The 23,829-nt window shown below is 49.5% G+C and overlaps 1 protein-coding gene across 3 annotated transcripts in view; it reads right to left on the reverse strand.

Annotated features, from left to right (window-relative positions):
• Nucleotides 1-7,187: 7,187 nt before the first annotated feature.
• Nucleotides 7,188-23,829, reverse strand: part of SSH1 (slingshot protein phosphatase 1) — a 60,245-nt gene continuing 43,603 nt past the window's right edge. For all 3 annotated transcript variants that reach the window (XM_041729207.1, XM_041729208.1, XM_041729209.1), the window contains 5 exons: nt 22,080-22,126; nt 20,528-20,674; nt 18,784-18,984; nt 15,866-16,433; nt 7,188-13,262 (listed from right to left, as the gene is read on the reverse strand). In XM_041729207.1, coding sequence (XP_041585141.1) covers nt 12,009-13,262; nt 15,866-16,433; nt 18,784-18,984; nt 20,528-20,674; nt 22,080-22,126 — 2,217 coding nt within the window. In that variant the 3' untranslated portion in view covers nt 7,188-12,008. The remainder of the gene's footprint in view (nt 13,263-15,865; nt 16,434-18,783; nt 18,985-20,527; nt 20,675-22,079; nt 22,127-23,829) is intronic.

Raw genomic sequence — 23,829 nt, forward strand, 5'->3', positions numbered from 1 at the left:
TCTGTGTATCTTCCTTCCATTGGGTAACAGTCCTCACACTGGAGGCACTCCCACTCCCACTCAAATTTCCCTACTTCCTTTGTAGGCTCTGTGGAGATATGATCCCTGGAAGAGCACTTACTAACCCAGCTCCTCAAGAATCAGCACGGAGGCTGTGACAGGGTCATGGCTCCATGTGCACCTAGTCGGGAAGTGGAATGGAGAAACACCCCTGAGCCGGCCCAGGTGTAGGAATAGAGTTCTGGGAGGTGCTTTGGCTCCCTAGACCTAGAGCCAAACAGAAATGGATTTGATGCCTTCAAAAATGTGAGCACCTACTTCCTCCTGGCACAGAGCAACGCACTGGTGTCGGGTAGAAGAAATGGGAGAACTCACCCCAAATCATAGAGGCCCACGTTTATGGTGGACTTACTATGTGGACTCTCATTTGATCCTCACCATACCAAGTGATCAGTGATATAATTATCCCTAAGTGGCAGATAGGGAAATTGAGGCCCAGAGAAGGAAAGTGATTTTGCACATCTAGTCGGTGTTGGAGCTTGGATTAGGAACCCCCACAGCCTGACTTCGGGCCTGAATTCTCTCTTTACAGTGCTATTTACTATTTACTGAACACCTACTACGTACAGTCATTGCAAGTCATCTCCACCCCTCCCTATAGACTGTAACCCTATTTTACAGACCGTTAGGTTACTGGGCCAAGGTCACACAGCCAGGAAGTGGCACAGGAAAGATTCAATCAGGACTGCCTGACTGCCGCAAACCTCTCAAGGCCCAAGATGAGAAGAGATCAGTTCCACCATTCATCATTTTATTTATCCATTCATTGAGTAAATACTTGTTGAGTGTCTATTATGTCAGGCACAGAGTGGGCCACAATAAAGCTCACCCAGCCCCCAACCTAAGGGGTTCACAGTCTTGTACATGCCCATGGGGTGCTCAGACTAAATAGCCCTCTCTCCCAGCCTTGAGGGCACGCTATTAGGGGTGGCTTTCTGGAAGAGCTGGCTCTGGAATTCTATTTTCTGGCTGGGCAACCTGGGTAAGTCATTTCAACTTCTGAGTCTCTTCATCTGAACAATGGTGGAAACAAAGCCACCTTGTCTAGGGTGGCTCAAGAGGTGTCACCTGTTACAAGTAACATTATGATCCCAACCAAGCCTGCACTGCAGGGCAGGGAAAGTGGGCAGAGGGAAAAGGTGTGATGTCACTGAGGTCTAGGCCCTGGGAGGGGACGGGTAGAGTGCCGAAACCCTTGGAAGGCAAGAACACAGACGAACGGGTGAGGAGAGCCCAAAGGCCCCAGACAGGGTGTGGCCTCCATGAGTTAGGGCCAGAACTGTGACCTCAGTTGGACCCCTGGGGCTTCCAGCGGGAATGAGGTCAGGGCTGGGGGAGCGTGGCCCGGAGAGAGGAGGGGACCTGGCAACGTGTTCAAGGACTATGTGAAGCAGCAAAGGGGGTTGGTGGTGATGGAAGATTCTGGGCTTAAAGCTGTATAGTGTTGGTGTCACCTGGATTCACATCCAGATCAGAGACTCCTTAGTGACCTTAGGCGAGTGTGATGTCACTTCTCTGAGCCTCTGTTTCTTCCTTGCACTGCCAGTTTGACAGGTGGAATCACATATTAACAATGATCTTATTTGACAAATGCAGGTATAGCACGTACCTGGGCCCGGTGCTACACTAAGCCCTTTATGCACATATTTTTAACGAGAGGTATGTGGCCCAGCGGCTGGCTTGTACACCACGAGCGTGAGCAGCTACTGTCGCTACAGACATCATGTGATTTTGATACAATGACTGTGTTTTACTTTCTAATCAGGAAAAACAACAATAACAACCAGGAAAGCAAATTCCATTTTGGGAGCAGGACGGGGCCACGTAGGGCAGCTCTGGGAGCCTGGCTGGGAGCTAGACCAGGATGAGAATTCGGGGTCGGCGGGGAGGGGGGAGCAGTCCTGCGAGGGCTGTGCACTTGGGATCTTCTCCCAGGGCCTCGGGGAAGAACATCGGGAATTGGGAACTCTTCCCTATGGGAAACGGGCCGGTCCCGGAAGCTGTCCAGACACAGCGAGCGGGTGCGTGCCTGCGATCGTCTGGGGGAAGAGGGGGCGGTTTCGAGGAGGCTTCCCGGGTCACTGTCCAGCGCAGGTCTTGCTGGGTCTTGCGTCCTCCCCACCCCAGCCTCCGGTGCCCGTCCACGGCCTCGCTGCCAGCCGCCAGCCGCAGCCGTCTGTTGTGGCAGATGTTTGGCTGTGCCATGGCAACGCCAGAACAGGATGTGCCTCTGGATCGCAGCAGGGACAAGCCCACGCTCACAGGCCGCCCACGCCGTTCCCTTCCCCAAAGGCGTATTGCGAAGAACCACTCGGGTCCAGGTTGGGATGGATGGTGTTTGTATCCGGAGAAAGGCCGAGCCAGCATCCTCCAAGGGTTCGGTGGCAGGGGATGGGGAGGGCGTGTGTGCATATCCCGGCTGAGATCTCCCCCTCCTTGCTCCAGTTTGCTTCCCTCTGCCCTTCAGAGTGATGCTAAGGAAGCAGGGTGGAGAGGAGAGCTGCCCATCCGCAGGGTCTGATCTGTGGGTGTCCAACCACTGGCTTCCCCTGTTGCAGCAACTAGTCATTGACGGATTGCTTTTTTGCCGGGACCTGTGCTAGGTACTTTATCTAACAAATAACACTAAAATTCGGGGGTATGTACTGAGTGCTGACTACCCAGTGTTAATCTTTAGTACATCATTATGAGGTTATTTTTGTTCTTCAACTTAGGAAACTGAGTCACAGGGAGGTCAAGCCACTTGTTCCAGGTCACAGAGTACGTAAGTCAGGGAGCGGGGATTGGGACCCAGGCCCCGTCTTGCTCCAAAGCCCTTGACTGGAAGAGTGACACTGCCAGCGCCGGCTACATAATTTGCAGGGCCCAATTGCAAAATGAAAAGGCCTGGTTTTTGTTAAAGAGTTATTAGGGATATCAAAGGAGCGACAAGCAGAGCCATTAGACCAGTCGCAAAGCCCCTGCAAGCAGCACAGAGCCCCTGCAGCTGCCCGTGGAGCCTGGCCTGGATGCTACACTGCCACCCCCAGATGCTCAGAGGATAGGCCTGAGCAGGCTGGAGAAGCTCACGGACCAGGCTAGCAAACCACTGCAGTCTGGGAGCAGATTGCAATCTCGGTCTATTCCAGACGCCTGTGCTAGCTCATCAGAAGGGAGGAGTGACCTTCTCCCGCAAAATGCTCTGCTGCGTCCCCCAGAGCCATGAGCCTGGGAGCTTACAGTGCAAATTTTAGCTCAATACAAAAGCATTCCTTTATTAAATCTTTACATTTCCCTTTTTTGTTATAAAAATAACATAATCCTGTTGCAGAGATGCTGGAAAATAAGTTAAAAGGAGGAAAAAACAGAGATGCCTGGCTCAAGGTGTGATCCCAGGGCCCGGGATGGAGTCCCACATCGGGCTCCCTGCATGGAGCCTGCTTCTCCCTCTGCTTGTGTCTCTGCCTCTCTCTCTCTGTGTGTCTCTGATGAATAAATAAATAAAATCTATTTTTTTAAAAAAGGAGGAAAAGACATAAAGCTTGAATCCTACCTGTCCGACTCCATTTCTGTTAGCAGGTGGTGCATTTTCTTCCTGTCTTTTACAGAAGGGTTTTCTGTCAGGACCCCCAGGGGTGAAACAGATGGCCTTTCTTTGTCCCCAGCGTCTGGCACATGGCAGGGGAGCCACGGATGGGGGCAGGATGTTGGAATGGATGCTATAAAGGAACCTGGCTTGAGTGACCTTTCACGTGCTTCTGGACTCTTTAAAGACTAAGGATTACTAGATTCATAGCTAATGCCCGGTGCTGACCTAAGGTTCGGTCCAATGTGCCAAGCCCTTTTTGGGGTCCAGAAGGTGTCAGGCACCATCCTTATCTCAGAGAGACTTGGTTTAGGCAATCATGGGTGTCCCCAAATTTTCCAGGCCTTGGTGAATGAAACTAGGACTTGCTTTCAGAGCCTATTTCATTCATTTGCTCACTTGCTCACAATCATCAAATATTTATTGAGCACCTACTATGTACTCAGCATTACACTGTGTACACTATGGGCTATTTTCCATGGGGGAATGGATGATGGGGTAGAAAGTCTATAAATTTGGAGTCAGGCACCCTGGACCTTTGTCCCTTTCTGGCTGTGCAGCTCTGACCCACCTTTCCTAACCTCTCTGCGTTTCTACCCTTTCGTTTGTAAAAGGGGGTCTTTTCAGTTGTGAGGACCAACATATATCGGTAACATATGTGCAACACTTGCAAGCTCAGCTAGGCTACTTCCTGCTTGCCTCCCTCCCCCCATCCCTCCCGCCCTTACCAACAGTAACGGCCACCATGATACAGCATGGATGGTGTGCCAGGCAAAGGGGGTTGTGTACATTTATCAGCTAATTCTCAAATTCTTGGCTCCATGAGGTAGGGTAGCATTGTTCTTAACCCATTTTGATATCAAACTTCCAAACCAGAGAGAGCTCACCCCCAACAAACCACTTGCAGGAGAATGTCTCTTAGCATCTGCAGGGCCCCATGCATCCTTTCCTGTGCTGGAAGGCTGCTCATGCCAGCACCATTTTATTTGCTGGAACAGTTTACACCGAGAGGACTTTTGAGCTGAAATGGGACCCTTTACAAATATACTTCAGGATGCACGAGCAATTTCCCCTTAAAGGCAAAAAAATGGTGGATATGACTCGGGAGAGAGAGGTACATTTTGTATTATCCAAATAGCCTTTGGAGCATGACGTGGGTCAGATTTCCCAGGGGCTGGAGGTTTCATTTCTGAATCCTGTGTTTTCTTGCTGATATCTATAGGGCGATCAACACGCATCTATCTTCAGGTTGCTTTTTCTACTTCTGGGGTGGGGAGGGCTCTGGGAAAAGTTTCAGGTGGGGAAGAAGCAGTACCTACGGGCCTCACCACTTTCCAGATGCAACCGTGGGCAAACCACTTAGACTCTGCAGGCCTGTTTCTTCAGGTCTGAACTGTGGTTAACATCAACAGGGCTGCTTGGAGGGCTCTGGGATTCCTTATGTAAAGTGCTGGGTACCCAGAAGGGTCAGTATGATCTGCTCCTTCGTGCTAGGGCACAGGATGTGTGGCTGGTATTTCCCGGCAGGGCTCACTTTGCATGCTATTGATGGACTTCTTTAGAAAGGGCTTATCTGGGGGCACCCGGGCAACTCAGTGGTTGAAGGTCTGCCTGTGGGTCAGGGCCTGATCCTGGGGGTCCTGGGATGGAGTCCCCTGCAGGGAGCCTGCTTCTCCCTCTGCCTGTGTCTCCGCCTTTCTCTGTCTCTCATGAATAAATAACATCTTTAAAAAGGAGGGGAGCTTACCCAACTATAAAGCGAATCCTTCTGAAATGCCAGTCATTCTCCAAGTCCCGCCTTCTGGAGTATCCTCTAAGCACCTCACGGACACAAACAAGCAGGAGGGTCCTCCTCTATAAAACTACCCCCGCTGGAGGCGTGACCTGGAATCACACTCAACCTCAGCACCGTTACTCTGAGGATGAAATCAGGGTAAAACCAGCCAATTAGAGGAACGTTCTCCAAAGTGCCCTCGGTAAGCGGAGTAGGTAAGCGGAGTATCTGACGGAGTTTTGGAACACCATATTCCGCAGGGGGATGTGGGTGTTGTCTCTGGGAAGCACGTGTGGAATGCGATTGTAGCTAGCAGAGTGGAAGCCTGCCCCATTGCATCACATTCTTATTTTGATGGTTTTTGTGCTCAGCCATTAGAATTCCCAGGGACTCCATCGGGAACATACAGCGTGCTGGGCCCCATCCTCAGGCTCTGATTCATGGCTGGAGCTTGAAGAGAATTTAGGAGGGGTCTCCAGACTTGCCAACAAAGACTGTCCTGAACCATGACCCTCAGTGGTTTGGTTTCAGAACCATCTCACAGGAAGGACTGCCCTGCAGCATGCTGGCATTAACCACTGGAATCACCGTCCCCCCTTCGGCTTTGATTTCATACTCCATCAACAATTCCTAACCATAATTTGGCTTCAAATGTAGATTTGTCTAGAGGACTCAATGTGCTGATTGGCAAGTGAGAGTAATCGGACCTGCCTGACCGCTAGAATTTTGGCTCTAAAGTCATCAGCTTGCATTCTGGTTTATCCATCAGTCCCCTGTGAATCCAGGCGACAGACACAGCATGCCGAGGTGAGCTGTTTCTTGGATACACAGGCACTGGAATTTAGTGGTCATGCCAAGGTACTTGTGGCAGACAGCAGTGCTCACCGAGCGTGCGTGCACACCTCCCAGCAATCCGGGCGGTCGGGGTGGAGCCACGTGACTGGGTCTCGCCCATGATGACATAAAGAGATGCGATGTGGCACATCTAAAGGCAGTGAAGGAGCACCTGGGTGGCTCAGTGGTTGAGCGTCTGCCTCTGGGTCATGATCCCAGGGTCCTGAGATCGAGTCCCACATGGCGCTTTGTGTGGGGAGCCTGCTTCTCCCTCTGCCTAGATCTCTTCTCTGTCTCTCATGAATAAAATTTTAAAAATTAAAAAAAAAAAAAAAAGTGAGGAGTGAACGTGAGTCCCCGCACTTTCACCCTGACTACACAGCCAGAGCAAAGAACTCGAAATAGCAGGGTTGAAAGTAGCTCAGCTTCATGAGTCAACAGGGGAGGAGAGCCACCAAAAGGTCCTGACCTGCAGTGGGTTGTGACCTTGGCATGAGTTAAGCCTTTGTTGTGTGCAGCAACTCTGGTTCCCTAGGACTCCTGCCTTGGCCACCAGCAATCATTAGCCTCCATGGTCTCCTCTCCTGTGACGGGTTGCTGGACTAACTTAGGTGGTAGTGTCAAACACACTCTAGCTTTCTGCTTTTGTGCAAGATACCCCACTGAGCAGGGACTTTTTTTTTTTTTTTTTTTTAATACAAATAGCCACCCACAAGTGGGACTGCTCTTTCTTAATGACCAAATCAGGAGGAAAAAACAAGACAATTCCTGGAGGAGCTAACACCTTTTCCCTTGGTCTTTCCTTCAGTCTAATGTGTCCAGGTTTCTGGCACGGGGCTTAGCACAGGGTAGGTGCTCAGAGAAGATTGGCTGTTATGACGATTGCAGATATGCTGTCTTGGCAAGGGTTGAAGCAGCAGTTTCCTTTTGCACAAGTTCACAAGTCATCAAACATTTATAAAGAAAAAGTTTATTATCATCACAAGAAGCACACAGACTATTACAGTACACACCAACAGAAGTAAAAAAAAAGTGCATTATGCATCTTCTACTGCAAATTCACAGTACAAAAGATACTGCTTTTTAAATATATAATATAAAAAAAAACACGAAGGAAAACAATAGAATAAAAAAAAATCATTGATATCTTAACGCAACACACTGGAACCCACTGGCAGCTTCTGAAAACCAAAGAACTTATCTTACAGAGCTCCTGATTTTGCAGGGGCTGGTGTCCATTCCTGCATTTTGTTGCAGAGAGCTTGGGACACCAACAGAGGAGAAAACAGGGTGGCCTAGGTGGTAACCACATCTCTATGAAACAACTGTGTGATGGGGGTGAGGGTGGGGGAGTGGAGGAGGTGCCGCCCCAGCTGGCTAGCGAACCAAATTCTGTGCTTTCCTTCCTACTGTGGGACACAAGGTGAGCTAGTGCCTGCCTCGCTTGCAGAAACCACTGTCACTCCTTGAACAGTGGTGGGGGGGGGCACTCCTCTCTCCAACACCCCCAACCCCGCACATGACTGCACAGCAGATGAGCACAAGTAGGAGGTAGGGTAAGCTCCGGCCCTCACGCCAACCACCACTGACAAGGCAAAGGTCCAATCACAGAAGGTGACAGCTTACCAGTTTCCCATAAATACACAGTATTTGTAAACTATTATTAAGGCACTCAATTGTAAAACAATAATTACAGTGTCGGAAAAGGGGCGGGGTGGGGGGGAAGCAGCCACCTTCTTGTGTGGCACAGCCAACACGAAGGACAGCAGAGAACCGGTGGGCTGGTTATAAAGACTCCTGTTGAAGAGGCTGAATGGGGCCAGGGCTGTGGCACCCACTACAAGACAAAAGGAGGTCGCATTGGGTCTATCAAGAGCAGCGCTGCACACAGCCCCACTCCAGATCGGTCAGGTGATCCGCTTTGTACTCGCATGACAGGGCACGTGTGGATGGGCGAGAAGGGACCCACAAGGCGATTTGATTCAAGTTGCATATATATATATATATGTATGCAGAGTGAACTCCTAGACACAGAAACTCAGTCGTACACAATAAAAAGACCAAGAAGCTGAGCATGGGGTGGGGGTGGGGGGGGGGTCAGTCGACTACAGTTTGGCATGCAGCATTGGCAAGAACCCGCACAGTGGGAGTGGAGCTAAGGGTCACAGATTCCTTAGCCTGCCTAGCTCTCCTGCCAGAGGTCAAGTGAGTGCCCTCACTGGGTCTGGGGGAAGCCCTGCTAGGTGGCAAGCCAGAGTACAGCTGGGTGGGATGTATGCTGGAACAAAGCATTTCTGGTCAACAGAGAACATGTCTTTCATATTCAGACACCTTGGGTAAGGTCAGTATATGAGCTTGACTAAAGGACGCATCACTTCTCCCCACTGGGGAGAAATGGCCCCGGGGGGGGGTGCAGGGGGAGTCATGAACCTTCTGGGGTCTGGCCTGTGTAGAAAGACAAGAGTGGCGAAGATCAGGGCTGTCCTGAAAAATGTGAATTCTATTGCAATGTTGGCTCTACCCTGTGGCACCCTCTGGGCTTATTCAGGAGGAGAAGAGCTTGAGAATAGGCTGGAATGGTTTTTGGCTAGAGGCATGGGGTGGGACAGAAGGGGGTGAGACAGTGCGGCCACTGGGGAGCAGCTGGTGAGTGGTCTCACATATGACGGACAGAGTGCCACTACCCAGGAGTGTGCTGTTCAGCACCCAGAGGTTGGCATGGGTTCCCACGAAGAGAACAAAAAAACGGGAAATGCCAAGGGCAAGAAGCCTTGTTCTTAAGTTCATGCGGTGGAGAACATCAGTCCGACACCCCGAAGTAACTCCAAGGCAAAGAAACTGAAATCGGCATTATTGAATCATGGTCAGAGGGCAGCGTGGTTTTTTCTCTCTCTGTGCCCAGCTGCACCCTCATACTTGACAAGAAGACCCCCAACCCTACCCCGGATCAATGCAAGATGACGATCTAGGGAAGTTCTAACTTGCGCATACCACATGAAGTCAAGTAAAAGACAGAAAGGTGAGTTGGGACTAGAAAAGCAGTCCAAGACTCAGGGAGAGTTTCCAGTTGATCTAGCAAATCTCCATTCTCTATTTCAACAAGGGCATTCCCTGAAGATGGCAGTCACCACAATCAATGACTTTCACAGCAGAAACCCCTGCCTCTGACTTGTGCCACCAATGCTCGGCATGGTTGCCATCAGCAGATTCCAGGCAGAGCACTGTTCAAGATGGGGTATATCTTATGGCACAGATCTTCTTTTCAGAGGCCAGTGTGAGGCTCTCTTTGCTAGGGTGCCCCCAGGCCCCAGAGAATGCTCTTGGTGATGTGGGTTTCGGGGAAATGCTTGTTGTATCCTTTCCTACAGGCCAGAGTGTTACCTGTCCAATCAAGAATGCTCCCACTTCACCCTGATGATGGGGACCCAGGCCCTAGTCTGTGTAGATGCTGACATATAAGCTGTGCTTATGAAAACGAAAAGGATAACTAAGAGCCAAAGACTCACTCAAGTTTGTAACCCTCCTCCTACGCTTTCAAAATTAAAGTTTTCAAAAGTATATTGTTCTCACGCACCGAGCCATCAAGAGCAACATAAGCCTGTCGGCATCAAATCTAAAGAATTATTCGACACAAAAATTGAGCCACCACGTGAAATTTAATTTGGCAAAACATATTGAACTCGATGTTTTTTGAGGATGAGGTTTCTTTTGGCTGGGGGCATGGGGGCAGCACAAGAGGGTTTTCAGGATGAAGGAGATAATCACCTTTTAATGTGATTTCAATTGACGGGGGGGGGGGGAAACAAATTCCTATAAAATAATGTTATGGTAAAAAAAAAAAAATTAACAGCAGGGAGGGAAAGTTCCTGGAGAGAGCATTTCTGCATAAACTCTACCCATTAGTTGAAATGTGGACCACCCTTTGTCCACCCTTTGTCTTGAAGAGCCTGCCTGAGGTGCTCTCTAGAACAGCTGCTCCTGGGGACCCAGGTCTGACCAACATAAGATAAAAGACGGCAGCCCTTTTGGCCACTTTCGGAGCTTGGCTGGCACCTGAGGGCTTCTAGCTTCACTGAATAAATCTGGCTGCAAGCTGACTGCACGCCATACTCTGGGAGACCTCTGCACCTACACAGCTACTCTGCCCTCGGTGAGAGCCACATGGGGGTGAGTAGGCAAGGTCTAGGCTGGGAGAAGGCAAGGGTTGGGCCTGAGGTGTCCAAGAAGGAGGGGAGGACTTCGAATATGCCAGATTCTTCTTGGAGGGCCCTGGGCAGCAAATCTTGTCTATAAAGGTTTCTGATACAGCGTGAGTTTCCTAAGCTTTGCAGGCTACATGGTGCCTGTTGCATATTGGGTTTTTTTTTTTTTTTTTTAATAACTCCTTAAAAATGTAAAAGCCATTCTTAGCTCATGGGTCTGTACACCAGAGTGTGTGGAATCCTTGGATGAAGCCTTTCTGCCTTACTACCAAGCTTCTTTTTTCCTCTCTCTTCAAAATACTTTATCAGCCTGTCTTGCCAACCAACAGCAGCAGACTCCCTCCACCCATGTGCCCAGAGCCTGTGGCAGCATGACGGGCACAGCTCACCGGATTCTGAAAGGACCCACTCCAGAGCCCAGGCCGGGACTAGAGACCCCTCCTCTACTCTGTCTTCACTGCCAGGAAGAGCCACTGGGAGACAGGAAGAGGTATCCTCAACCAAAGGAAGGGACAACTGTAAACATCTGTGAAGCTTTCCAACGGTCTTGTTTCTCTGAAGGGTTGCTCCCGGAGAGGGACTAGCAGGGTGGCTCACTACTGATGAAAGCCCCCTCTCCTCCCCAAACATGCTCCTGTGACCTCATGAACCCAAGGGGCTAGGGCTCCTGGCAGGACGATCTGTGTCTTACAACCACTCCTGGCACCCACCCGACTCTCTAGCACTTTCACAGCCTCAACACAACCACATCAGGTTCAGCAGCAGATGAGATGCAGTGCATGCTCCATGGGTCCTGCTCCCCAGACCAGGGGGTACAGCATGAAGACATCACAGGTACTTCCTGCCTCCTCACCCCAGTGCCGGCCAGACACATCACTCCGCTGGGACAACACATCAGGACAAAGAAGTCAACCGCACAGATGATCTCCATGCCGCATCAGAGCTGCTTCAACAATAGCACTAGACGACTTTGTGTAACTTCACCTAGAGCTGTTGGGTGTAGGCAACTTAAAAGTCTGAACACTTTTTGGGGTCCCAACCCCACCTCAATTCTTTTTGGAAAAACCTTTTCTGACACAGCGTTATTCCCTGGAACGAGCCTTGGACACTACTGTATTTTAAAAATAAAAAGCACAGCAAGAACAGAGGTAGGACTTATACTGTCACCCCAGGGTTTCCCCGCAAGGGCCTGAATGAGCTAGGAACGTGCGCCGTGGTGAGGCAGCCTTCACTGCTGCCACTCGTTTGCATGGTGCAAATGGAGTATTTGTGATGTGTGTGCATATTTGCATATGCTCTTTTTAAAACAGGATTCTTCCTGAAAACACAGGACTTGGGGATCGGAGTTTTGTATCTACTGGCCGGCGGCTTTTGGCTTCCCGGGGCCACCCGACTGGCAAAACCACCCTTTCTTCTTGTGCTGGGTTATTCTTGATTTTTTTCTCTTCCTCTTTGTGGCAAGAGGGGGAGAGTGAGAATGTCAACTGTTTAGGAGAAATCATGGCCAAAACCCACAGTGAAACGAAGGGAGAGACCACGTGAAAATACACGTCCGATTACAGCAAGAGGCGGGTCAGCTTTTGCTCATCCATGAGGGGCTTCTCGAGTGTTCTGAAGCAGATTTCCCTGATGGTTGAGAGGTCGCAGTTGGGCTCCTCAGGGCTGCCGGGGGCTGATGCAAGAAGGAAGACTCGCTCAACTTGGCATCCCGGGAGTCGGTGAGGGTGGATGCGTCCGCCTCACTGGACAGGTCCTCTGTCGAGAAATTGAGACTTCCAAGCTTGGCCAGAGAGTGTGAGCGTTTCAGCGGGGACGAGACAGTGAGGCCTGCCAGCCGGAGCCGGGTCTCAATCTCCTGTGTCCGCTGCTTCACCAGCCCCGGCTTGCCTCGGATGCTGTGGATGCTGTCACTGCTGGAGCTCCGCGTCAGGTTGGAGCTCATGGAGGAGGACGTGGGGGTGTAGCAGATGGTCTTCAGGAAGTCCTTTGAGAAATGACTGGTGTGATCTAGGCGGGAGAGGAAAGGAGTGGGGCTCTTAAGTGGGGTGCCTTCCAACGGAGGGGGGATGGCCTCTGACTTCTCGTCACTCCCAGTGAGGACAGGCAGGGCTGGGGGCCCCGGCAGAGGAACAGGAGCCAGGTCGGGGTTCTCCTCGGGTATGCTGGGCTCCAGTCTGCTGCTGGTGCCATCCCTACAGGAAGATGCTGGGTCTGCAGGTGTGCCCTTCAGCCTCTCCAATTCTTTGGTGTGCTTTCGGACCAAACCTGCCTTCTGCAGCTGAATGATGGATTCCTGGTGCTGCATCAAGTAGCTGTTGGTTGTGGGCTTCTCAGCTTCTTTACTGAACAGAAGTCGCAGGTCCTTGGCTGGTTTCAGATCTTTCTTGGGTAGTGATTCATCCTTCGCTACTTCCATGCTTGGAGGGTTCTTGTCACAGTGAGAATTCTTCAAAAGGAGGGACTTTGGCGGGACTTTTTGGGTTTCTCTGGAAGGTTCCAAAACGCTAGCTGGTAGTTCTGGGGCTGCTGCAGCCCCAGAGCCGCCGGTGTCTGACCTCCTTGAGCCTGCTGGTGGTAGGAATGAGAGACTCTCGCTTGGGCCAGAGGCCAGTTTCTCTAAAGCTCGGGACCTGCTGGCTGTGTGGGCCACAAGGGAAGATGTGAGGTGGGGCAGGAAGGTTGGTTGGGTACAGATGGCAGGAGCGCCAGGATTCTCGCCTCGCTCCCTGAAGACCTCAGGAGCCCTGCTGGCTGTAGGGTACATGCAGTCAGCACAGGATTTGTAGGAAGGCTTCACCTTGTTAAGGATCCCAAATATAGCATCATGCTGAAAGGTGACAAGAACATTGTGAATATACAACAGTGAGCCAGACGCCACAAAACACAAGGAGGGTGTGAAGTGGGCTGTGCAGGCACCGGAGAGGCAGCGCCCGCCCTTCAGTTAGCACAGAACAGAGGCCTCTTGGAACCCACTTGGCCATGAGTAGTGATGGTTAGAGATGCTGAACCAAACTTCCCAGAAGCTGTATGGCTATGATTACTGGGCAAATCTCTGGGTCACAGATCCAGCATGGTCAGAACCAGGGCTTGTTCAACCCTACCTTCACCATCTCATATGGGTGCCCCTCCCTTCCTTTCCCTTTCAGAAAGAATCTCTTCTTGGGGAGTTTGTAGCCTGAAAATGGGGTTCTTCCCTTCCAGCACATACACATCGTGGCTCCAAGGAACCACCATCTAGCCATTGGGTGTGGTCTTCACAGGAGGAAACCAAGGGCAAAAATGGCTTTGGAAGACTCCAGTATAGACACAAACATGGGTCCTCACAGTCCCAGATGAGGGAGCCAGGCTGAGGTGGATTTTATATACCAATGGAGAACATGTTTGCATTGTTTTCCGAGGAAAGCCACCTACCTGGCTCTAAGTGAGCATGACATATGCCTCCACACCACACTCTCCTGGTGGGCAGAGCAACAGCCTACCTCCCTCACATGCCCGTCAACAGATCCCAGGGCTGCTCCTCTGAGCTAATGCGGGCAACCAACCCTCTGCCTGACAGTGGTTTAGCTATGGGATTCCCAAGCTAGTCTAAAACAAAGGCTTCTTGAAAAAGGGCTGCTGTTGCATCCTGTTTCTCCCTCCCCCTGCCCATGGCCCTGATCATCAGGGCCTTATCTCATCCTGTGTCACGCACATAGGGCCCCCAAGTCATGGAGTGGTCCAATATTGAAGGCATTATAAGGAAACCCAGCCATGATCCATAGAGGCTGCAGGGGAACACATGGAGAATGTGTGCTGGGGGGAGGTGGGAGGCTGGGTCTCCTGTTCCTAACGTTGTCAGGATCCCTGGGGTCAGCTTCCAGGTCCAACAGTGAGACCTGATAACCTCCGAACTCTTGACCCAGAAAGTTTTCTTAAACCCTGATCAAAGTTTCCTTCTAAAACCTTTAGAACCTAACGTTCTAAAACGTGGTGAAAAGTCCCACAGTGAGAGATTTAAGACTACCTTTCGGAGCCCAAGGAGCAATCAGGCGGGGGGGGGGGGGGGGGCACTCCACTCATCCAACTGGTATTTCAGGAGTGCCTGTCATGCACCAGCACTTGAATCAGGCACCGGGGCTGTAAACAAGACATGGTCCTTGCTCTCAGGGTCTATTGTGGACCAGGAAACTGAGTGACAAGGGTGAGGATGGAGAGGGGTGAGCTCGAAGTTTTCTGCAGAGGGAAGGCTTCCCGGAGTGGTTGAATCTCAGCTAAGACCTTTGGGATGAGCAGGTGCTAATCAGGCTGAGGGGAGGAGAGGAGGTTCAGACCCCTCACAGCTGAACTGCTCACCAACCTGGCACCCTAGTGCACAAACAAGAGTTGAACAAGGGGAGGAGTACTTGTCTCTTGGTCCCATTCTTTAGAAAACATCACCTGTTCAAATTCCAGCAAAGGCAGGATATCCTTCATGCACCTTTTCACCCACCCCTACTGTATTTTTCATGACTCACCCTGTGCCATCTCAGACTGATGAAGCCACTGCTGTCCTGGACAGACATTTTGTATCACCTCTCTTTATGGGTATTTGCTCTTTGAGGGAAGGGGAGTGGTGGCAGAAATTCATGAGTAATTAACATCTGGTCTGGAATGTTCTATGTTCAGTAGATCTAATTTCCCATTTCATTTTTATCAGAACATGGTAAAGACAAACCCTTTGGATGTGGGAATGCACCTGTCAGCTTTCCGAGTGCTCTCACTTACAAATCATAGCGGTCTTGGAAGATGGGCGGTGAGGCCAGGGGAAGTGAAGCTCTTTGGCCCCAGCCATGGCAAAAGCCAGTGCAGAGGGAGGGTGGAACCCAGAAGTGGGCAACACAGCACACCCCTCACAAAACCAGCCTTGGCTCCTGGGCCACTGGGAAGAGGGGAAAGCCTGCGGGGAATTACTGATTTTTCTGAGCAGGTGCCATCTTGCTAAGACCTCATTGCACAAAGCCCCCAAATGTGATAGCTACATGGGACTAATGGGGCCGAGCATTACAGTGAGTTGGAAGTCCAGACACTCGACAACACTGAGCACTTCCTAGCAATTTCTTAAATGTGGTATGAAGAAGCGACACAGCTGGGGTTTGTTTCAAGACAATTCAGAGTGTGGGAAAGTTGAGTGGGGTGGGGATGAAATAGGACCGGCCTTGTGTTGATAAATTTTGAAGCTGGGTGGTTAAGTTTTGTTTTACATTTTACGTAAGAAAGAAATCGACTTGGGAGCTCTGCCTGAGAGCTGCGTGGGGGAAAGAAGGCACGCAGGAATGTGTGCCAGGCCCTGCAGAGCCCCGAAACCATGGTGCACCCGCACTCCCTGGCAGCCTGCAGCCACGCTTCCATAAGGCCCACTGGCAGGACAGGGGAGCCGCCGCCCTCCGCCCTCCATGCTGGCCCCCTGCCTACCTCGAAGTCGTCTGGACAGCTCCTCTTGCTGTTGTTGTTGTTGAGGTTTTCCCGGTTGAGCAGGCTCTTATCAAGCTGGGGCGGGGGCCGCCCCCACCGCCCTGCTCCCAGGGCCTCCTCCCCTTCCATCTCCTCCACCTGTGGTAAAGAGCCACTCCGGGCCTTGGGGCTCCCGAAGTCCAGTTTCTTCTTCACTTCCTTCTCACAGCGGTCAGGAGAGTCTTGGGGAGATCTGGCTGGCGTGTGTGCCCCGGTTGGCTCGGCTGCTTCCTCCAACAGAGCATCCCTCTCCAGATCCTCCAGGTGGACCAAGCTGGCAGTTTCGTCACTGGGGGAATGCAGGAGGGGGTCTGACAGTCGCCGGAAGCAGCTGGGGAGAGTGGGTCCCCCCGGAGCTCTGCTGTCTGCAAACCCAGACTGGGTGGCATCGTCCAAACAGGGCAGCTGGGCCTCCGGGCCGCTGTCCAAGGTCTCTGGCAAGAAGTCCCCAGACCCTTCGGGGTCATCCACAGGCTGCTGGAGGCAGGTCTTGCTCTGCTGGCGCCATAGCTTGTTGTGCCGCTGTTTGCTGTGGGGGGAGGGGAGCAGAGGAAGGTCATCATCAGGAGCCAGTGTCCAAAGGGTCCCAGGAGGAAGGGCAGTGGTGAGCCAGCAAGAGATAGCCCGGGGCTGACAGAAATGGGGCTAAGACCCTCAACCACCATGGCTCAAGCCTTTTTTTTTTTTTTTTTTTGGCTCAAGCCTTAAATGACTGCCACACAATGATGCCATGGCAGACATGTTCAGGCAGTCTAAACTTCAAAGACCTCCACGGTCTCGGTGTCCCGTCTCATTCTGTGAACTAAGGCTCTCCATGTGTCAACAGGAATAACAATCCTCTCCTCCCTGTATTGGAGGGAGATAACAAGGACCGAAGCAGAGAGCTCATGCAGACTCATGGGCAAATGCAAAGCACACATGCGTCCGTTGGGACAATCAGAGAAAAATACAAGATTTTTTTTTTTTTTTCCGGTTAGATAGATGACAGGTCACTTTTAAAAACAGTTCTTTAAAAAAAATAAAATAAAAAAATAATAAATAAATAAATAAATAAATAAATAAACAAACAAACAAAAACAGTTCTTATTCTTATAAGGACGCCTGGGTGGCTGTCTTAGGCTCAGGGGGTGATCCTAGAATTCCAGGATCGAGTCCCACATTGGGCTCCCTGTGAGAAGCCTGCTTTTCCTCTGCCTTCTCTGTGTCTCTCATGAATAAATAAATAAATAAAATCTTTAAAAAAATTTTTTTTTAATTTTTTTTTTTTTATTTATTTATGATAGTCACAGAGAGAGAGAGAGAGAGAGAGGCAGAGACACATAGGCAGAGGGAGAAGCAGGCTCCATGCACCGGGAGCCCAACGTGGGACGTGGGATTCGATCCCGGGTCTCCAGGATCGCGCCCTGGGCCAAAGGCAGGGGCTAAACCGCTGCGCCACCCAGGGATCCCTAAAAAATTTTTTTAAATAAAAATAGGTCTTATAATACGATGATAGTATTATCATAACACATTTTTAATGTAAAGGTCTAAAAAAAAAAAAAAAAAGGAGAGAAAACTTTAACGTGAAGGTCAGTAAGTCACCCCCATGACCCCCAGGGCCATACTCATTCCAACATCACATAGTTGTGTGGGCTACGATCAGAGAAGTCAATGTAAAAAGATATTGGGAATTAAGGACCTGCTGTTGTTTTGCAATGCACGGAAGCACCTTGAACACTGGTGAATGCTCTGTGTGCACGGTCCAGGCAAGGCCAGGAAGGCCCCTAGATGGGGCTGCAAGTCAAGATCAGTGCCTCATGGCTGTAACCCTGGCCTGAAGACCCCGGGTGAGGCTGTGAAGGCTGCAAACCCCTGAAGGCAGCAAGCATCTGAAGGGCTAAAGAGGAAGAAGGGCAAGATGCACCCGCCTCCTTTCCCTCCTCCTCCCCCTCCTCATAATCCTGGGGCTCTGCCTGGGGACCTTTCCATAGCATCCTGGTTGACAGTAAAGGGACTCCAAAGATGTCCAGGACTGTTCTCAGACCCCCGTTCCACCCTGCCAGGGCATTCCTGCATTCTCACACTTGCCCAAGAAACCAGTGGACTGAGCCTGTGGCCTCCTCATAATACCAGTCAGAAATAATCCAGACAGAAAAGGAGGGAAACAGGAAGAAAGTGAATTCTAGCATCCAGAGGGGATCAGCCTCCATGGGGCCCCTCCACAGGAACCCTGAGGGCCAACAGACTTGGGTGTGCTCTCTCCCTGCTGCTGCCCACCGGGTGCTCGATGTAAGATAAGCTAACCTCCAGTGTCAGTTCCTCATCCCCCCATACACGGGGGACAACCTGTGCTTTGCAGACCTTTGCTGGGTGGGGGTTAGAGATGTCAAAAGCTGCATTTTATTTATCATGAGCCAGGTCTAGCAAAGCATCTGCGAAGGTTAACTTGTACAGCACTCAGGTAAATCTCCCATCAGCCCTCCCCAGCAGGCTTTAATTCAACTCAGAAGGGGGACACCGAGGCTGAGATTGGCAAGCATGCCCTAAGGGCCCAGCTCATCAGTGCCAGAAGAGGGTTCACTCTCAGTCCTTGAAACTGCCTGGTGGTGAGGCCTGGCATGGGGTTTGGTGCAAAGCAGATGCTCAGGAAACAGGGACGTCCACAGCCTGTGCCACTCATGATGTCATGCCCTGGAGTGGAAGCTGTGCACTATTCCCTCCAGCAGCAAAACAGCTTTCTGTGTGTGCCAACAAAATCAAACAGATCCCTCCTGGAAACCACTAATCAAACCCCAAACAATAGTTGTTTTTCTCGGCCCAGCTCCCCCTCCAGAGGCCGCTGCCAGGCCGGACGGGAGCCCGCTCGGTTCGCCAATCCTTCCCCACAGAGGCTCACCCACCTCGCGTCCAAGATGCCTTCATACTCAGACAACTGCCTCATAAAGCCCGCATTGGGCCGTGTAATGCTGCGCTTCTGCTTCACGTAGTTGTACGCTTTTTCCAGAGGCCAGCCAAATTCCTTCATCGCATAGGCTATGACCGTGGAAGCGGATCGACTGACCCCCATTTTGCAATGTACCAAGCACTTGGAATGGTTCCTCCTGCAGAGACGGGAGAGAGTGTCCAAAAACCTCAACGATCTCATTCTCTTAGATTTCACCCAATGGTTTTTTTTTTTTTTTAAAACCCTGAAGTTATCTCGGTGTCCAGACCCCCCTCCCCATGTCCTGATATTTATCCAGCAGATGGCCACACACCCTCGAAAGGAAATAACTTCACTGCAAAATCAATTAGCACACAATGGGAAATCGAGATAAATCTGTCCTGGCCTTGCCAAGTCGCACAGGGAGAGCTCCCAAATCAGGCCGCCTTCAGGGACAGAGTGGGATTGCTGGGACAGGCCAGGAGACCACAAATTCTTTTTTTGCAGGAAGCGAAGGGGCAGCGAAAGGGGCATCTGCAAAAGCTACACAGCTGCCACAACAGATGGAGGCGGGGCGCGGGGTTATTGCAGAGAAACGGGGTCAGTGAATTGAAGGCTTCGAGGCCCTCGGGCAGGCAAGATGTTCGCCAGACAAGGAGGGTTGGAGAGCCAGACCAAGGATGGCAGCGCCCTGGATTTGGACGAGGGGTAGAAGGCAGGCGGGCTGGTCGTTCGTAAGGAAGTGGTACTGTGGTAGAAATGGCAGGGCCGCCGACAGCGTTTCTCGAGACTTCAGCGGGCTGGAGAATGGGAGGGGACCATGATGTTCAAAGGGGCTGCACCTGGGAGGCTTTATTTGGACGGGAGGCAGACCCACCAGCCTGCCTGTTTATATTGGAAGCAGCTGGCCCATCAGGTGGGTCTGGGCTCCCTTCCTAGACCCCAGGCTTCAACTTCATCCCTATTTGTCAGTGCATTTTGTTTTTTGTTTTTGTTTTGTTTTTGTTTGACTGCTGGTCTGGAGTCAATCCCCCAGGAATGCAAACAAACTAAGATTTGCTAAGGACATGCTACAGAGCTTTGATCAGAAGGGGTACAAAGCAGAAAACGGGGCTCCTCTCCACAGAATTGCAAAGGCTTCTCTCTCTCTGTTCTGGACTTTCATAAGGCAGAGTTGCTCCATAGGAGAATAAGGGGAGGACAAGAGATGGGGGACACCAGTAACAGGCTCAGGGCAATGGAGACCTCTGATGGACCGTCCCATTCTTTGAACAGGAAAAGTGCACTAACTCAGGTACAGAATGCGGGCCATACCCTGGGCCTCTGCCTCAGCAGCTTCCTCTGGGGAAGCAGCCCCAAAGGTACCCACAGTCTAGTACGACCTCACTTTCCTCCCTCCCTCGGCTCAGTGACTCCCCATAGACAGAGTTCCCAAGAATGTCCACTTGATATCAGATTCTTGCCTGGAAGCAGCACTGATGACAAAAGCGGGGTCCGATGCCACAATTGATGACGGGTGAAAAAAAGACTCACTGGGGCCCCTACCTTGAGAAGATCAGTGACTGTGCTCTTTTGGTGCAAGAGGTCCTACGCTCTAAAACCAAAAGTCCACAGACAGCAAAGGCTCCACAAACCAGAGACATATGGGTCTGGGATTGCCATTAATTTCTGCCCACCCAGCATCTGCCAGACCAGTTTCTTTGGCTTCTCAACCCACTTACTTTGCTTTGTTTATAAAATGGTACGCTTCGTTCCAGTGGGCAAGAAGGTCTGTTGTCTCTTCATCATAGACTCGGATGTTATGATATGCAAATAAGCCAGGAAAAAAATTATCTATTTCCCTGGTGACATTTAAAATGTAGTCAACACTGTAATGAGAAAGAAAGAAAGAAAGAAAGAACAATTGTGGAGAATCAGAATGAGGAATTACAAAAAAAAAAGTAACAGAAAATTGAGCAAAGAAAAAATTAAATACACACTCATAAAGTAGGTATGTTTCAGTGGGACTTTTGTTTTTCCTTAGTCTTTTTTTTTTGCATTTTCCAAATGCCCTCTTATATGACAAAAATGTATGATATTTATAATAAAGAACTAATTTCTTTGTAAAAAAAACTTACAAAACGGAAGTTCAAAGTATTGCTAAGCAATGTGAATTCTGGAAAACAGACATATGTATTACTTAAACATGTTTTCAGACACTCAAAGTTTCAAACTTTGTAACCGTTATGAATAAACAGGCTTTAAAAAAAGTCTCCACTTTTAAATAGCTAAAAGAGTAGAATATAGCCATCCATTATTTATGTCCTTGAGAATTGCCTTAAATCCTTTTGAAACAAGGCAGACTACAAATAAATAAATAAACAGTGGAAGGGGTTTTTGAATGCAGGATCTCTAGTTCTCTAAACTTGATACTTATATTCCTGGAAGACCAAAATAATTTCAGGAGTTAGAAAATACCTCACATAGGGTGTAAGAAAATACTTATAAATGTTTTACAAAATACCTTTTAAAATCATTTATTCCCAACCAGAGAAAGCATATAGTATCACTCTACATTTTAAGAACACTTTCTGTTGCAAGAACACATCTTAACCAGTAGTTCTGAAGATATATTTTAAGATTTGTTTAGTCTTGATTTTTAAATGCAGTAATTCAAGAATGCCATCATGTCAGATCCACAGAATGGTGATTTTGTGGCTGTGTTGTTTAAAAAAAAAAAAATGTCCAGACATCTGTTCTTGAAGGTCTAGATTTAAACTTTTTTTTTTTTTTTTTTTTAATTCTTTCTGCTGGGCATTTCACAGACTAAGATGAACATATGTTTCTGGCCAACACTAAGTATTCAGCTGCAAGATTCCCACCAGGCAGGCCCCAAAGTATAACCTCAGGTAGAACCAAGAGTGGTCCTGGGATCAGAGTTGCCAACTGGCCTGACAGGTGTGTGTGTCCATGCCAGGACTGCCAGCGCCTGTGCCGGGCCAGTGGGGCCCAGGAGGGGGTCATGGCCCTATCAGTATCCAGTCTGTCCTCTGCCACTGGAGTGTGATTGTAAATTGTTCTTGGTGACATACACAATCACACCCCACCCCCCTTAAGACTGAAAAGTCATGAATTATTCAGGAGGTGGCATTTTGAAGCTCGTCTGTTTAGCTATGCAAAATCAGCCCAGCCCTTGGGAGATGGGAGACAGGGTGTAGGCAGTTATAAGGGCTCAATCTTGGGGGTTTCTAAGCTGCCTGGAAGGACAAGAGAAGACGAGGGGAGCAGACTCACCCTGAGCCCTGCAGTTCCTCCAGATTGGATGCATTCCATTCAGAGCCCTGGGGGACAGATCACACAAACCCCCGTGAGTGTCACATGTCAGCCTCAGAGCTGCTTAGGGGATGTACGGTGTAGGCTAGTCCTGGAGGGGGGGCAGATGGTTATTTCATGGCCATTGGCCTCAGACAACGGACAGAACTGAAAGAAGCCACTAGAAAAGCAGGTTCCCGAGGCATTCCCAGCGTCGTCAGCCAGAGTGGAAGGCCCTGGCTGCCCCCTGGCCTTTGTGAAACAGCAAAACCTATATCCCCTCTCACCACTACTTCCTTTCCTAAGGCTCCAGCAGGTCCTGTCACCAGAGGCAGTGACTTCCAGCTTCCCACTCGGGAGAGGGCACTTTCACACAACACTCATTTAAAGCAGGAGTTGCCTACATTTTTGGGGAAGTATTTTTCAAAGCTCCCACCCTTTGACCCAGCTGTTCCACCTACAAACAGCTGCCCCAAGGAAACGCCCAGAATTCGCACGCAGATTTACGCACAAGGATATTTATGGTTATGTGCAACGACAAACAATGGGGACAATTCAGAGGACCAACAAGAAATTAGTAAAATAAATGATGACGAAGGCACACGATGGGGCAATTAAAAACAAATCCTACTTTTGGTGGCTGTTTAAAGACACAGGGAAATGCCACATAATGAAAACAATTTAAAAAGAGAAAACAGGATATAAAACTATGTAAAGAGAAAAAAATAAAAAATAAAACTATGTAAAGAGTATGAGTCTTTCTTTTTCTATTTTTAAGAAGCTCTATAGACAAAAAGAAAAAAAATCCCAGAAGATAGGAAAATAAATATACTAAAATAATAACAATGACTACGCCTAGATTTATGAAATGGGAATGCTTTTTGCTTTCTTCTCTAGGGTTACTTGTTTTTCTGAACCTTCCATAACATGTTTTAATTTAATGCCTTTTAAAGTATATTAAAAAACAAACCCTCCATTTCTGAGCTTACTGGGAACACAGAGGGGGAAAAGCAAAGAAAGAGCTATCATGTCACTCTGTGGCAATGCAAATGACAGAGTCACGAAGAGCAAAAGACCCCCCTGAGTTTCCCTAAAAACTTCCTTTCTCAGGGGGTAGACCCCTCAGGACACACAGATTGCAGGGGGCCCAATGGAGCTGACAAGTATGGGTGCTAGCTGCATTTTCATGTGGGAGGGAGAGGCTCAAACATAAAAATTCCTTTAGTATCTCTCATGGAAAAAGTGACATAAAGCACCGAACCACACTGAAAAAAATAACAAAAGCTCAGTAAGTCTGTGAGCATCCTCTTGCTGTGATCACCACCTAGTGGAGAGACAGCCTGCCTTCTGTTGTTTCCACTAGGAAAAACCACCAACTTCCCAGACAGATTAGAGCCCAGTGCTGCCAGACGGCTTTTGAGACACAGGCTTCAAATCGACATACTCACAGACGTTTTAATATAAATGTTAAATATATATATATGTATACACACACATATATACATATATACGGATTAATACATAAATACATTAAAAATATATATGTTATATATATATTTATTTAACATACTAAGTACATATTATGACACATGGATCTGGAGAACTAGTAACTAATTCTTGTGGGCAGGAAACAAAACTGTTCATGCCTTCAGCAGCAAATTCACTTCCTCCACTTTCCCAGGAAGTGACTTCTGCTGTAACAATGGTTGCCATGTATTAGTGCCTACAGAAA

Source organism: Vulpes lagopus, chromosome 14 (assembly GCF_018345385.1).
Source record: "Vulpes lagopus strain Blue_001 chromosome 14, ASM1834538v1, whole genome shotgun sequence".
Classification (NCBI taxonomy): domain Eukaryota; kingdom Metazoa; phylum Chordata; class Mammalia; order Carnivora; family Canidae; genus Vulpes; species Vulpes lagopus.